This window comes from Pongo abelii, chromosome 6 (assembly GCF_028885655.2).
Source record: "Pongo abelii isolate AG06213 chromosome 6, NHGRI_mPonAbe1-v2.0_pri, whole genome shotgun sequence".
NCBI classification, from domain to species: Eukaryota; Metazoa; Chordata; class Mammalia; order Primates; family Hominidae; genus Pongo; species Pongo abelii.
Window position 1 is genome coordinate 32,154,150 of NC_071991.2, and position 16,482 is coordinate 32,170,631.

Consider the following 16,482-nt stretch of genomic DNA (forward strand, 5'->3'; position numbering starts at 1 on the left):
AATAGTCATTTAGTTCTTGATTCCCCAGTCTTTCTGTCATTCATTTTCCTAAACACTTAACATGTGATGGCTTGTCTGGGACAGTCTCAGTTGGCCTTCCTTGTGCCTAGCCAATCTGTGCCCATTTTCCTTCAAGTGTCCTGGTGTGAATGAGAGATTGCACAACACTCTTGAGAGAATACAGGTTACTCTGTGCATTTTAAGGGGCTATGGACTTGATTGGGTGAGTACAACTAGAAGTAGAAGAAGGTACAGGAGTCTCCTGACATCTTCATTTTGATGAAGCTGAAAGAAGCTGGATTGGCTTCCTGGCCCACATCTGTCTTTTAATAAACCAGTTGGTGTAGTTTGAGGAGCCTCAGATTTCTGTAAAGGAACAGAAAGTGAACACTCCAGGCAGTAGAGGCTGCATGGTCAGTTCCCCCATGGCAGCAGCATCAAAACATCGATAGAAAATGTGTAATCAATGGGCGGGGCTTTGTCGCAATAATACTTCTTTTTATTTATTTATTATTTTATAAACACAGGCAGAGAGAGACTTGGCTGAAAGGTTCCCAACTTTTGCGCACTTGTTATCCTTCTTAGCTGTATGAAATAGATAAATAAATTTGGAGAGGATAAATTTGGAGCATTCCTCCTAGGAACACTGGCTGTTTTGATCTAGCTTCCCTGCCTCATGCCTCCCAGCCCTGATTCTCTAGGGAGAGGCACCAGTGAGAAGATGCTCACCGTGGAGTTTCCACAGAAAAGATATTTGGTCCCAAAATGAGACTAACAAATTCCTAGGGTTAAATAAATTACTTCTCAGCAAATTACTGTTAGAAAGAATGCTCAAGCTCACCTATAGAAATGTCTGAATTCTTAATTCGACTTCTTCGGTTTTAATTTTTGTGGAGTCATTATAGCTGCTAGGGAAGACACACCCGACCCAGTTTCCCCAAGTTCTGCAGTTGCTGAGTCAGCATCTAACACCAGGCTCCCTTGTTAGTGAGCAACCAAAGGAAAACAGGGGCTCTTTTTGCTCAACCTCTGTGTGCCTGTGTGTCCCTGTTTTATTTCCTTTAGATATGAATTCTGTTAGCTAGTTCTTGCTTTTTGTAATTCTGTATGTCTCTACACCATTAGTGACCTGTGGATCTATTTTGCCTTTAATCATCTACTTCTTCTTGGCTTATCTTTTGAAAGAAAAATCCATATGCCACCTCTGAATAGAGTTTGTTTTGTTTGAGGAATTCAGGTCATTCTTTTTAAGCCTTATTTAGCATGCTATTACAGGCTTAGCTAGCACAAGGTGTTACGGCCACTATGAAGACCCAGAATCTTCAAGATCCCTGAAGGCCCGACACACAGATACAGCATAAACAAAGGCAGAATTCTAACTTCTCACAAATAAAAAGGAAAACACAATTTCATGGGTCTATTATTCTCCTCTTCTCATTCTGCTTTCAGGCAAACTGGCCTACCCTAAACTATCCTATGGGAATTTAAAAGGAAGAAGTCCATCACTTCAAATCCCTAGTTACCTGATGACATAATATAGCCCTCAAGTAAAGTGTTCTTCTGAGAGCTTCCCTTTTTCTTCTACTACAGTGACACAGGAAAATGAATAGTAGCCACGTATGTTTAGCAATAAATACATAAATATAAATAAATTTTAATAGCTATCTATCTCTCTCTATATGGACATTGATTGCTGGATATAGGTGCTTATATACTATTTTATTTCATCTTTACAACACCGAGAAGTGACTAATATTAGCCCTAGTTATAGATGAGGAACTAGAGATGTAATTAACCAGAATAGAAATCTGTTTGCTTAATCATTATATATCCCAATGTTCTCTGGGACCCTACTTTTAATTGATTTTCCCTGTCTCTTTCCCTCTATATATACACACACCCCCACATGTTTCTCAATATTGTCCTATATTAAATTATCCAGTGGTTATTTCTGCATGAATGTCTCACAAGAGCCTCAAGCTCAACCAACCAAAATGAAGATGTCAGAAGACTCCTGTACCTTCTTCTACTTCTAGTTGTACTCACCCGATCAAGTCCATATCCCCTTAATATGCACAAAGAATAACCTGTATTCTCCCCAGAGTGTTATGCAATCTCTCATTCACACCAGGATACTTGAAGGAAAATGGGCACAGATCAGCTAGGCATGTGGAAAGCCAACTGAGACTGTCCCAGACAAGCCATCACATGTTAAACTGGTCTGTGCTCAGATTTCTAGACCTGTACTTCCTAACCCCAGCACTGCCCAACCCTGCCCCACAACCATTTAAACATAGCGTCTTCCAAAATTAGGTTCTTTCTGTTCCCCACTTTTCCTCTCCAGTCAACTTTTACTTTTCTTAAAAGTTTCAGGGTTTTTTTTTTTCTAAATTATCTACAGCAAAAAACTTTTTCATGTCTTTTATATGTTCACATAGAAATTCGTTTTAGCCCTTACAATAGAATTTATCTAATTGTGTTGAATTCTCTTCTTTTAGCTATCTTCCCACTAATCTTTAATTTCCTTGGTGTCTCAGTAACCATCATATCCCTGGTGTCTAGCAAAATACTTGGGTCAATATAGACTCTCAAAAAATTACTTTAGGAATGTTAAATGAATGTGATACTGGCAGAGATCGGAGTGATACAATTGCCCAGATACTTAAATTCTCTTTCAACCTAATTAAATTTCAGTTCCTTTACTGGACTCAATACAATGCTATCCTAGCCAGCTTTTGTGCTGTGCTGTCAATGGTAATGCATTGTTCTCACTCTTTCCGCTTCCCTTCTCATTTAGCAGCATCACTCATGAAGTGGGGTTGCATTCTCACTGAAATAGAGCCACACTTAATATGCATAACTAAACCACTCATATAGATGTGACTATATTTTTTAAAAGTGTACCTTAACCAAAAACTTTAAACAATGAATGACCTTTTATATAATCTTCCTCCTCCAAGATATATTTCACTCATTGTAAATTTTTAAAATGTTGTTTTACCCAAATGCAGAGACAGTTTACCAAAGTGTGAAGTTCGTGAAAAACAGGATAAAACTGAGAAACTGTCACAGGTTGCAGGAGTGTAAGGAGAGGTGATGATTTAATGCAACAAAGGAATATTGAATTGAATGTTGAAGAAGGAAAGATATTAAGGCAAAAACTGGTAAAATCCAAATCAAATCTGCAGCTTAGGTTACAATACTGTACCCAGGTTAATTTTTTTTTAACTGTTTAAGACTTTTATTTTGTTAGAGCAGTTTAGGTTCACTGGGAAATTGAGAGAAATGTTGTACAGAGATTTGTGTAATACAGGGATGTCCCATACGTCCCCTGCTCCCCTGTAAACATAGCCTCCCCCATTGTCAACGTTTCCCACCAGAGTGCTCCATCGATTACAATTGATGGGCCTACACTGACATATCGCCATCAGCCAAAGTCCACAGCTTGCATTAGCATTCACTCTTGGTGTTGTGGATTCTATGGGTTTGGACAAAGCTATAATGACATGTATACACCATCATGGTATCGTACAGAGTATTTTCACTGCCCTAAAAATCCTCTGTGCTCTACATATTCATCCCTCCCTTTTCCCCATCCCTTGGCAACCACTAATGTTTTAACTGTCCACATAGTTTTGGCTTTTCCAGAATGTCAGTTGGAATCATACAGTATGTAGCCTTTTCAGATTGGCTTCTTTCATTTAGAAATATGCATTTAGGTTTCCTCCATGTCTTTTTATGGCTTGACAGATAATTTCTTTTTAATGCTGACGAATGTTCCATTGTCTGAATGTACCAAGGTTTATCCATTCACCTGCTAAAGGAGAATTTGATTGCTTCAAAATTTTGACAATTACAAATAAACATATTTGTGCAGTTTTTGTGCAGATGTAGATTTTCACACTTTTGGGGGATAAATTTGATATTTAGGAAAGGAATATGGAAAGGAATATGGAAAGGAAAGGAATTACAAGGAATATGATTGTTGGGTTGTGATAAAACTATGTTTCATTTTCTGTGAAACTGACAAACTGCCTTCCTAAATGGCTGTACTCTATTGCATTCCCACCAGCAATGATAAAAGTTCCTTTTGAACCACATCCTTGCCAGCATTTGGTACTGACAGTACTGGATTATAATCATGCTTATACATGTGTAGTAATAGCTCATTGTTATTTTAATTTGCATTTTTCTGATGTCATATGATGTGGAGCATCATTTCATGTGCTTGTTTATTATCTGTGTATCCTCTTTGGTGAGAAATCTGTTAAGATTTTGGCACTTTTTTAATTTTTAATTTTTGTGGGAACATAATAGGTGTATATATTTATGGGGTACATGAGATATTTTGATACAGGCATGCAATGCATAATAATCACATCCAGGAAATGGAGTATCCATCACCTCAAGTATTTATCCTTTCTTTGCATTACAAAAAATCCAATTATACTCTTCAGGTTATTTTAAAGTGTACAATAAATTATTGTTGACTGTAGTCACTCTATTATGCTATCAAATACTATATCTTATTCATTCTGTGTAACTATATTTTTGTACCCATTAACTAACCCTCTAACCCCCACTACCATTCACAGCCTCTGGTAACCGTTACTGTAGTCTCTGTTTCCATGAGTTCAATTGTTTTAATTTTTAGTTCCCACAAATGATTGAAAATATACTTGCCTTTCTGTGCCTGGCTTATTTCACTTAATATAATGATGTCCAGTTCCACTCATGTTGTTGCAAACAACAGGATCTCATTCTTCCTATGGCTGAATAGTATTCCATTTTGTGTATGTACCACCTTTTCTTTATCCATTTGTCTATTGATGGATGAATTGGGTTGCTTCCAAATCTTTGCTATTGTGAATAGTGCTGAAAAAAGTACAGGTGTGCAGCTATCTCTTCCATATACTGATTTCCTTTCTTTTGGGTATATACTTAGCAGTGGGATTGCTGGATTATATGTTAGTTCTATTTTTAGTTTTATAAGGAGCTCCAAACTGTTCTCCATAGAGGTTGTACTAATTTACATTCCCATCAACAGTGTATGAGGGTTCCCTTTTCTCCAAGTCTTTGCCAGCAATTGTTATTGCCTATATTTTGGTTAAAAGCCATTTTAACTGGGGTGAGATGATATTTCACTGTAGTTCAGATTTACATTTCTCTGATGTAATTTCTCCCATTTTTAAATCAAGTTGTTTGTCTTCTTATTATTGAGTCCTAATTACTTTTTTGTATTTTGTTATATATAAATATATGTTGGCTTTACAAAAATTAGTTTATATTTCTATGTGTAAATTTTTCTTTTATTGTAACAATTTTCTATATTTTCTAATTGTAATGCATTTTACATATTGTGCTTTGTCTATAAATGTGTAGCCACATTCTCATCTTTAATCACTATTTAATCGCTGTGTTTCATTATTTGATTCATGCATGCATTCAACAAATATTCAGGTGCCTGTTCTGGACTCTGGGGACACAATCATGAATAAAAATTATCCCTTCTCTCAAGGGTTTATATTCTAGTGGGAGAGCAACACACAAGTAAATATCAATTATAAACTCAAGCGTGGACAAACCCTATGAAGAAAAAGAGACGAAGGTGAGGGGTTGCTGTACAGCAAGGCAGGGTAGAGAAGGGGCCAGGGTTTCAGACCAGGTGGGCAGGGAAGGTCATCTCTGAGCAGAGACTTGAGTTAAGTGGGAGTGAGCTATCTGGAGACAAAGAGGCAGAGTTCTAGGAAAGAAAACAGAAAATGGAAAAGTCCTTAAGAGAAAAAAGCTCCTTTTTTTAGATATTCAATTTATTTCACACACTTTTAAAGATTATGTAAAGTTTCTCCTGTATCTTCCTCTAGCATTTCGAGATTATGATTCATTTTTATTTTATTTTATTTTATTCATTTTTTGAGACGGAGTCTTGCTCTGCTCTCACGCCCAGGCTGGAGTGTGGTGGCGCCATCTCAGCTCACTGCAACCTCCGCCTCCCAGGGTTCAAGCAATTCTCCCATCTCAGCCTCTCGAGTAGCTGGAACTACAGGTGTATACCACCATATCCGACTAATTTTGTATTTTTAGTAGAGATGGGGTTTCACTATGTTGGCTTGGCTGGCATGGGACTCCTGACCTCAAGTGATCCACCCCCTCCAGCCTCCCAAAGTGCTGGGATTACAGGCCTGAGCCACCATGTCCAGCCTCAATTTCTGCATTTAAATCTTTGATTCAAACCAATGCATTTGTTGTGAAATTAGGATTTTTAAAATACTCTTGTGGCTGTTTAATCCCCATTATTTTTCCTACGATAATTTCCTAGAATTAGAAAGAATACATTCAAAGCATTGACTTTTTAAAGATGTTTGATGCATACTGCTAAATTGCCTACTGGGAAGATTTTAATTGTTTGAAGTATTTGGAAGGATGCATTTCACCGTATCCTTAAATACATTGTGGATCAGCAGTCTTTCATCTTTGGCAATCTAGTAGAAGAAAAAGAGCAACTCTAGTTTTCTACTGCAGTCTTTTAAATTGTTTTGATTTACTTATCTTTTTATTTGGTTATGTTTTATTTTTTATATTATCTTTTCACGTTTCTGCATACATTCTCCAGCTAATCATTGTTATTTCTCTGTTTGAATGCTGTGATATTGTGTACATGTTGATAAGAATTATACCTTCATTATTTGGTAATTCCCTTCATTATACCAATCTACCTATGATCAATTTAACTATCTCATATTTTAAAATGGACATTTTCTGAAAATATTGCTACTCAGCTTTGTTTATATTTTCACTTGTATATATTTTCTTCATTGTAGTTTTCTGTGGCACCTAAAGGGTGTCTTGATGTCATTTACAATTATTACCACTTTAGGGAATGGCTGGTTAATTTCTTAACTTTTGATAAATATCCCATGGTGCTGGAAAAGGCTGGCATTAGGGGAAACTGAGTAAAAGATATGTGGAAACTCTTCTATAAACCTACAATTATTTTAAAATATAAAGTTAATATTAAGTTATCATTTTTGTTTTAAAGCTGTGGACTGCCATAACTGGACTAAGAAAAACAGAGTAGAAAACTACACAAGAGGCCTCGGGCAAAAGACAAGGAGCCTGTGCTGTAAGCACCGAGTCTGCTTGTGAACAGGTCAGGGCCATGAGCAGGCAGTGACCGGGAAGGAAGACAGAAACACCCAGGCCCAGCAGGATAATATTTGGGACAATCTGGACTCAAAACCTCGAGAACATAGGATCAGACCTGAGATAGAAATATGAATTTAAAAGCAGGCATTTTAAAAGCAATGTCCTTGGATAGGGTTTGTTTCTGTTAATGTCCCTCTGGTGAAGAGTTAAGCTCTAATTCTGGGGGACAAATGCACCTCATCTTAAAGGATCTTCCTTTTCCTTCAGAGCATGCATTCCTTGTCCCTTTTTAATATAGTTTACAATTTGACCATCTGTTTGTCTGCATGTCTCTGTCTCAAGAACATTTAACACTAATTCTTTGTGAATTTTGAGTAGACTAACTGCAAAGACAAATACACTGTTGAGCTCTCTGGGCTGGTGAGGCTGGGCTGGACCCTCTCCTTGTTTACTCACGCTTATCAATAGATGCTAGTGCAGGGCTGCTGCTGCTGGCGTGGATTGGGAAAGATAGAAACAAGAGAAAGCAAGGCCATGTTCTATCAAAAGACCATTGACTTAAATGTAATTCTACCTTCAAAAACAGTGCACTTCCCACAGCTTACTATATTACTTCAAATAATTCTTTTCTGAAAGTTTATTGTAAAATATTTAAATTAATATAGCATAAAATTTCAAGCTTGTGATGTGACCTGTTGTCATAATTATTATTTTCCCAAATCACGAAATGTGGAGGATTATAATTGCTTAAAGAATTTTCATTGCTTTTGCTGTTCAATAGAATAATTTCACATCTTGGAGAAATGTCATACATTTAGCTAAGGATATCACATTTTAAGAGCATGTGAGAGAAATCATTTTTGATAAAAACCATTTTTACATTTTTCTAAAATATAATAACGCTACTTTTTAGGACTTCTGTTTTTCTAGAGAGTGCTAAAATTGGATATAAGAATTCTACAAAGAAAAAAGAACTACAACTTTAAGTACACTTTTAAAATATAGCTACAAAAGTGTGCCTATTTTTCATAAGTAAGATTGAGATTTGCTCTATGGTCACTGGTGGAGTGACTGAATATACTGATAAAATTATACTATCTATCACTTGCATTTGAAAAAAACTCATAACCAATAAAACTAATTTTGAGGTAATAGCATAATCAAACATTAAGATGATACTTTTTGCTCTTTTTGCTGATTTCATTGCAATTATATCTAAAACATTAAATATTTGAGAAATATTTGGTCCTAGAAAACACATGAAACCCCAAATAATCTTCAAAATCCAATTTTAAATTGTTATGTTACATTTTCTGTAAGAAATACTATTAGTTATTCTTTATCAATAGCTATGAATTAATCCCTAGAACTATATTCTAGCTACTTTAATTTTTTTAAGTTTTGGGTTTTTTTTTCCTGTTAATTAAGTTCACTCTCTTTATATTCTTGCTTTACTAGCTTATTTAACTCTGTGGATTTACTATCATTCATTACATGAGGATTCTGAAATTTCTTCTTAAGCTAGTGTGCTGGCTTTCAATCTATATTAATATCCATAATATGTTATGTATATGTGTATGTTTGTAAATACATATTGCTATATAAACTTATTTACAATATATGAGGAGACTTCAGAAAGTTCATGGAAAAATGGAACTAAAAGATAAAAAATTTAAAAAATAGAGACTTTATTTTTTAACATAAGCTTCATCAAGCTTAAGATACTTTTGTAAGTGATGATAGCAGCCACTTAGTTCATCCTTAAACAATTGAGACTTTTGGGAATTTATGTCAGTGCTATCATTTTACATCATTAAATGAAGAAAAATGAGTGTCCTTTAAAGGCTTTTTAAAATTAGGAAACACAGTGAAGTCAGAAGAAGCCAAATCAGGACCATAAGCAAAATTTCCCATGGAAAGTTGCAAAACTGCCCTTTTGTGATAAGAGGAATGATCAGGAGCATTGTCCTGATGGTGAAGGACTCCCTGGTGAAGCTTTTCTGGGTGTTTTTCTGTTAAAAGTTTTGGCTCATTTTCTGAAAACACTCTCATAATAAGCAACAGTTACTGTTCTTTGGTCCTCCGGAAAGTCAACAAGGAAAATGCCTTGAGTATTCCCAAAATCCGTTGCCCTGAGCTTTCTCTTGACAAGTCCACTTTTGCTTTGACTAAGACCACTTCCACCTCTTGGCAGCCATTATGTTAGTTTGTGCTTTGCCTTTAGTACTATACTGGTAAAGCCACATCCTGTAACAATTCTTTGAAGAAATACTTGAGGATCTTGATCCTACTTGTTTAAAATGGCCATTGAAAGCTCTGCTCTTGTCTGCAGCTAATCTGGGCTCAGTGGTTTTGGCACCATTGAGCGGAAAGTTCGCTCAATTTTAATTTTTCAATCAGAACCGTGTAAGCTAAACCAATTGAGATGTCCATAGTGTTTGCTATTGTTTCTGCTAGTAAACACTGGTCCTCTGCAATTAGGGTATGAACAAAGCGAATTTTTTCCTTGCAAATTGATGTGGATGAACTGCCACTTTGGGCTTCATTTTCAGCATCATCTCCTCTCTTCTTAAAATAAGTTCTCCATTTGTAAACTGCCATTTTGCAGGCCATTGTTCACACAAACTTCTCACAAAGCATTAGTGATTTCACCATTCTTCTACTCAAGGTTCATCATACATTGGATGCTTATACTTAACTTCAATTAATAGCCGAACTCATGTTACTCTGATAGGGACTCTTTTAAAACTGTTTTATCCTTCTCAGTGCTTCAGACTAAATCTTGTACAGACATGTTCTAATAAGTTAGTATGCATTCATTTTGGTGCGAAACAAAATTGAAATGCATGCATAGTTTTCCACAATTATTCATTTTTCATGAATTTTTTGAAGATCCCTAAAAATACATAATAGGAACATGTTCTATTTATACATGTCTAAGTGTACCTCTACTTCAAAAGTATTATATATATACACACACATATATGCATCAAGATCACAATCTGTTTACACATACGAGAATAAAAGTATCTAATTAAACACTTATTTCTCCTGTAAAACAGGCTCTCTTTAGTATCTAACTACTCTTATACTTCTATCAATTTAATTACACTTTTAACAGAAATTCAGTTAAATGTTCCATCAAACCAGTCCATGACAAAATTTTTAATTAATTATTTTGTAGAAGAATAAAATATAAATGCAGAAAGAGTTGTTGTTTCTTTAAATTAGTTTAACAATTTGGGAAGACCTAAGTGGAGTTGCCAAAAACAATTCTGAATTACATGTGAGCAAGTTACCTATAAAACACTGGGGGAAAAAAATCTATAAGTAATCCGCATTCATATTGTTTTGTAAATACTTAAATTCTGGTCTCACTTTAAAATAAATCAAACTAGGATTTAAAAGGTATCGTATTGTGGGTATGGGTTATGCAGAACTTTGATTAGCAGACTCCTTCACATCACAAAACCTGGATCTCTTATTTAAAATTTGATAACTATAACTTTATATTAAAAGTTAAAACAATATGTTGCTTTGTGTTACCTCTTTTTAAGCAAAATGTTCAGTTTATCCAAAACATTGAGAGTAACAGGTGAAAGAATTGTGTTTGTGTTTATCATATATAATTTATATGTGTGTATATATAATATAAATTTGCACACACATTTCAAGCTCCATTGTTTTCTGTAGTACTTTATGAAATTTTTTGTAATTGCTTTAATGTAATTTTATGTTACATGTATTATTCACGTAGTTGTATGTAATATTTTATTAAATATTAAAGTAAAATAGAAGTGGAACTCTTCTTATTTAAAAGGAGGTACCCTGCCCTCTGAAATCACAGCCAACTAAAAGTGGCATTTAGGAGAAAAAGGAGAAAGAAACAGATGTCATGGTCGTGGTACGTTTTGGAAAAACGTTCCATCGTTTCCTTTGGTTCCTGTTTCTTTGTCCCTTTCCTTTATCTGTACTGTCAAAGATTAACACTAGGCTAGTGGCTTTGCCAGTAATCCCAGCACTTCAGGAGGCCAAGGCAATGTAACAAGACTCCATCTCTAGAAAAAATTTAAAAAATGTTAGCAAGGCATAGTGGCTCGGGCCTGAAGCAAGAGGATTGCTTGAGCCCAGGAGGTCAAGGCTGCCATGAGCCATGCGGTCACCACTTTACTCCAGCCTGGGCAACAGTCAGAGTTAGACCCTGTCTCTAAAAAACAAAACCAAACAAAACAAAAAAGACAAAATCAGCATGTGGTTTTGAAGGGAAAAGAAGCCAAATGACTTAGAAATTAATAGTAGTGACAAAAGGAGTCCTTGTAGTTCCTATGTGAGAAATACAATCAAGCTTTTTAAATCATAAAGTTGTTATCAGCTGTAACAATTTCTGCACCATGTTAGATATTTTTGTGCCAATGTCTAAGTCATAAAAATGCCTCCTCTTATTTTTTTTCTATTTTTCTTCTTTTCTTTCTTGTTTTGTTAATGTATTTCAAAGCCACGCTATTTGGCCCAGTTCATGCCTCATATCTTTATTGCATATTGAATCCTTTATTAAAATTAAATGACACTGCCAAAATAGAAGAATAATTAAAAAGTTAAATACAAAGATAATTTGCAGACTCTCATTCTGATCAATTTATCAAATTTACATGATATTATCTGTTTCTCCTACAAAGGAAGGATATTAGCAGACCTTGTTTTTGGCAATGATTAGTGGAAATTCCATATATATGTATTTCTCTGAATATATAGAACACTTTTGAGTATGTTATAAGTTTATTAATAATTTGAACTATTTATTACATGAACTGCGTAGTTATGTTTTTAGTGATTCTATGTTTTCTCTATTTTTTTATCGTGGATATTTAGTGATGTCTTACCATTGTGGAATAGTAACCCGGGTCTGCTATGTGGGTTATAAAAGTAGCCTCCTCTCCTGTCGCTTGTCTTTCAAGTTTTTATTACTTGTAGATATTTCCCAGTGTATTATAACTTGCTCACACCTAACTCAGAAGAATTCTTTTGTTTAACTCTACTTAAATGTTTACAACTTATTAAGCTTACATGGAGATAAATAACTCTCTTTCTGCACTTACATTTCATGCTTCTATGAAATAGATTACCTATGTAACTAAAAAGTTTTTCATGGACTGGTTTGGTAACACATTTAAGTAAATTTGTGGTAAAAGTGCAGTTAAATTGATAGAAGTATAAAGGTATTGGGCTACTAAAGAGATCCTGGGGCACAAGATATTTGAGTGTACTAATTATATACACATATTCTTATTCCTAATTGGGTGTCCAATAGTTGCAATCCAATTTCTTCAGCAATTAATTATTTTCACAGAGATTTTGAATGTCACCATTTTTGTATATTAAGTTCTTGCATATCTGTTTCAGAATCTCTGTTCTCTCCTCGGAATTTGTCTGTTCACATCCCATTGCCAGGCCCTTGTGCTACAAGGAAGGAGGCTTCCTTTGCTACCGTTCACAGGGGATTCACTGTTCCTTAGCTATTGCAATGCTGGTGCACAGTAAAGAGTCCTTGCCCTCTTGCTAAAATGTGTCCCTACATTCCAGATAAATACTCTGTTCCATAAGGTAATTGATCAACCACATTACTCTGAGATAGTGCTTTGAATTACCAGGTAAGCAATCTCTTTCCAGACTCATGAGTCCTTCCCAGTCCATTCCATTTCTGACCCAACCTCGCATCCTGTCTTCTCAAACCTCACATGGTCCCCTCTGAAACTCATGAGGAGTCATCAGAAAATCCCACAAACCTTAGCTTCTACAAATATTCTCTTCACCTGCCTACCCTTAATTCATCTTGCCTGTGCACTGCCCCTCAGCTGAAAGCAAAGCCACACTTTTTCTTGAATTCCAAGACCTTCATGGCTTGGACAAGAGTGTAGATACCATTCTTATTCACATTTGCCCCCTATCCTTTCTTAAAAGAAAATCTAAAGACAAAGTAAAATTCCTCCAGCAGTCTTATTGCCTGCTTCACTTCACAACCTATTATCTCCTAGTGGCTTCTACAGTCCCCGCCTCCAAGCCCGCTGATATAGTTTGGATGTGCGTCCCCTCCAAATCTCATGTTGAAATGTAGCCACTGATGTTGGAGATGCGCCTGGTGGGAGGTGTTGGATCCCAAGGCAGATCCCTAATGAATGGCTTGGGGCCATTCCCTTGGTGATACATGCCAGCTGGTCTTTTATAAAGACTCTGGGACTTCCCTGCTCTCTCCTTGCTTGATACCTGTCTCCATGTGAGGCTCACCCTTGGCCTTCCGCCATGGCTGGAAGCTTCCGGAGACCTCACCAGAAGCCAGTGCTGGCACCATACTTCCTGTATAGCTTGCAGAACAAAAATTAAACTCTTTTCTTTCTAAATTACCCAGTCTCAGGTATTCCTTCGTGGCAATGCAAACGGACTAACACACCCTCCCTTCCTTCCATCTCCCATGCAGTTCAGGCTTCCCACTTCCAACACTCTAAAACAATTTCTCTTCCGAAATCAGGGAAGGAACATCTCTTCTCGAAGGCAGCCACCATGGTGAATAAATTCCATGCTCTGGAATCCTCAGTGTCCCTGCTGCTCCTGGATTTCCTTCTCCCTCAAGGTTCTTGGTTTTGAGGGTTCTTTTTCCATTCTCCGTTCTTTCATGTTCTAAATGTTGGCGTACCTTAGGCTTCACCCTTGCCCTTCTCTGTATTTTCTGCATAAGTGATCTCATGTAGCCTGTGGTTTTAAGGACGATTTCTATGTCATAAGGAATTTATATGTTCATGACTCCCAAACTTATTTTGCCAAGTTCAAACTCTCCAATGAGTTCCAGGATTATTTTTTTCAATAGCACAGTTAACAGGACCAGCAGCATAGCAAGTGTTTTTGTTGTTGTAGAGAACACACCCTGAACAAAACTCTTGATTTCTTCAAATATTTTCTCATGTTGGTAGTGCCCATCCCAATAAATGACACTATCATCGTCCAGTTTCTTAAGCCCATATGCTAAAACTGTTGGACCCTTCCCCTTTCCCAGTGCTAACATCTAGGGCACTAGCAGGTCCCACACTATCTTTTAGGTCAACCTCAAACTTGTCTGTATCCTTCCAGATGTACCATTTGCCTCTTAGACCAAACCATCCCCATGGATTGCTTGAAATACTGTATTGATCTCCTGTGGTTTCCATTTCCATTGCTGTAGCCAGAATCTTGTTTTTAAAAATATCAACCAGATCATAGACTGTCCTCTGCTTAACACTCATGGTTTTAGAATAAACCCTGTACTCCACTTAACACTCACGGTTTTAGAATAAACCCTGTACTCTGGTCCCAACGCCTTATAGTACTTCATCACAGTCTATTTCTCTAACCTCATATCTTCTCTCTCACTAGTCTCCAACTCTACTGGACTTATATTTGAACTTCAAATAAATAGGAATTATTCCCCATGCAGAATCTTTGCCCTTGCCCCTGCCTGGAACACACTTTCCCCTTTCTTTTGGCATAAAAAGCTTTTTTGATTGTTATTATTATAAATAGATTTTCTGCAGACAAATGTTTTTAATAAGATCAAATATTTAACTATACAAACTAGACAATTTAACTATACAAACTGGGAGACATGAAGAAAAAGCAAGCCTTCCTGAAATGCCTCTTTTCAGAGGAACGGCAGGAAGAAGGGCAGGAAGGAGAGGGCCAGCAGGGCGAAGGCAGGGGTTCTGAAATCAACAGCTGCTGGGGTGGCAGGGAGCACAGAGGGAAGATGTGGGGGTGTGCAGACTAGGGGTATGGGGGCTGCATGTTTGATAACGTGGTGTCAGGGCTCCACGTTGAGGTACAGCAAGGACGAGCAAGTGAAAGTAGATACGTAGGCTTGAGTCTCCGGAGGTGGGTAGCAGGGCCCAGATTCTTAGGAGCCAAAGGGGCCAGCAGACTGGGTGACCTCGAGAGCGAAGGCGACCCTACTGCAGCTGCCGCAGGAAGGCGTTGTCGCCGCCCAGAAGTCCCAGATGGCGGACGGGGCGGGCTGGACCAGCACGAAAGGCCAAGCATCATCACAAAAACTGAGGCTCCAGGGGCCGAGGCTCGGCTTCAGAGGCCCTGGCCTGGGCACGAAGGAAGCAACCGCTCCATTTTTGCTCAGGGGCTTGAAGGCAGAGGGCCGGGGCTGCAGGTTCCGCCTGCCGCCCTTGCTGTCTGAGACCTCCAACCACAACGGCCCGTCGAACCTAGCGCTTCCCTTGGGGCACTGGCTGAGCGCCCCCAGCAGAGTCTCCCGGGTGCAGGGGTCCGGGAGCTCCTGGGCGGCGGGGAGGCCTGCGGGGCGGGCTCGCTGTCCTGGGGATCCCCAGGGGCTCTCTTGACGCTCAGGGGGCGCGATCCCGATGGTCACCGGGCTCCAGGTCCGTCCTGGGTTGCGGGCACGACACAGCCCCGGTTTCATGCAACCCTCCCAGGCACAGGAGAGGTCTCGCCCCAGGGCGGTGTCCCCGGGCAGAGCAGGGCGCCTCCAGGCCTCGGAGACCACCCGCTGCGGCTTGGCGGGGTCCTGGCTGGGCCGCACCTCGGTGAGGTGGGTGCTGGGCACCGGGCGCCCCCACTGGACGTACTGAATATGGCTCTGAGTCAGGGACCTCGGGGGCCAGGGACTGTGGCGACCCTGGGGAGACCGCGTGGTCTGGGGCGTGCTGGGTGACCTGCCCATGGGAGCCGCCAGGGCGTCGGGGCCTTGCAGCGGGGGTTCTCCCGCCTTACAGAAGTTCCCGAGGTCTGCGGACTCGGCCGGAGCTGCAGCGCCCATGGCTGGGGGACCGTTGGCCTCTGGGCGCTTGGAAGGCACGCAGGGCGTGGTCGCGGGACACTCCACAATGGCGCCACGCGCAGGCCACGTGCCCAGACACCCAGACTGCAGGAGGACACTGGAGGCACAAGCCTCCTTCCAGGTGCTGCCGGCAAGTTTGCCTCTGGAGAGTGGGGCCTAGGAGCTACCATGGTCTCCTGTCCTCTCCTCCTCCCTCCCTCTCCCCCTTCTGTCTGCTCCCCCTCCCCCTCCCTCTCCTCAGCTCCTCTACCCCTCACTCTCCCTCCCCTCCTCTGCTCCCCTTCCTCCCCCTCTTGTGATGTCGTTCATATACCAAATAATTCAGCAACTTGAAGTGTACAATTCAATGGGTTTTATGGTACAACCACACATGTGCACCAATCACCACAGTAAATTAGAAAAAATTTTCATCACCTCAGGAAGAAGCTTTGTACCCTTCCTATCCACCTATCCACCTGTCCCCCCAAGCCGCAACAACCAGGAATCTACTTTCTGTCTCTGTAGAC

The 16,482-nt window shown here is 39.0% G+C and overlaps 1 protein-coding gene across 1 annotated transcript; it reads right to left on the bottom strand.

The window, feature by feature from the left end:
* Positions 1-14,695: 14,695 nt before the first annotated feature.
* On the bottom strand, positions 14,696-16,148 carry POM121L12 (POM121 transmembrane nucleoporin like 12). The gene has a single exon (XM_002817942.5). It carries the CDS (start codon positions 15,953-15,955, stop codon positions 15,065-15,067), a length of 891 nt encoding a protein of 296 aa, XP_002817988.3. The 5' UTR covers positions 15,956-16,148; the 3' UTR covers positions 14,696-15,064.
* Positions 16,149-16,482: the final 334 nt, after the last annotated feature.

Excerpts from the sequence above, each read along its gene's own strand:
- POM121L12 (XM_002817942.5), bottom strand. The coding sequence starts at position 15,955 with ATGGGCGCTGCAGCTCCGGCCGAGTCCGCAGACCTCGGGAACTTCTGT.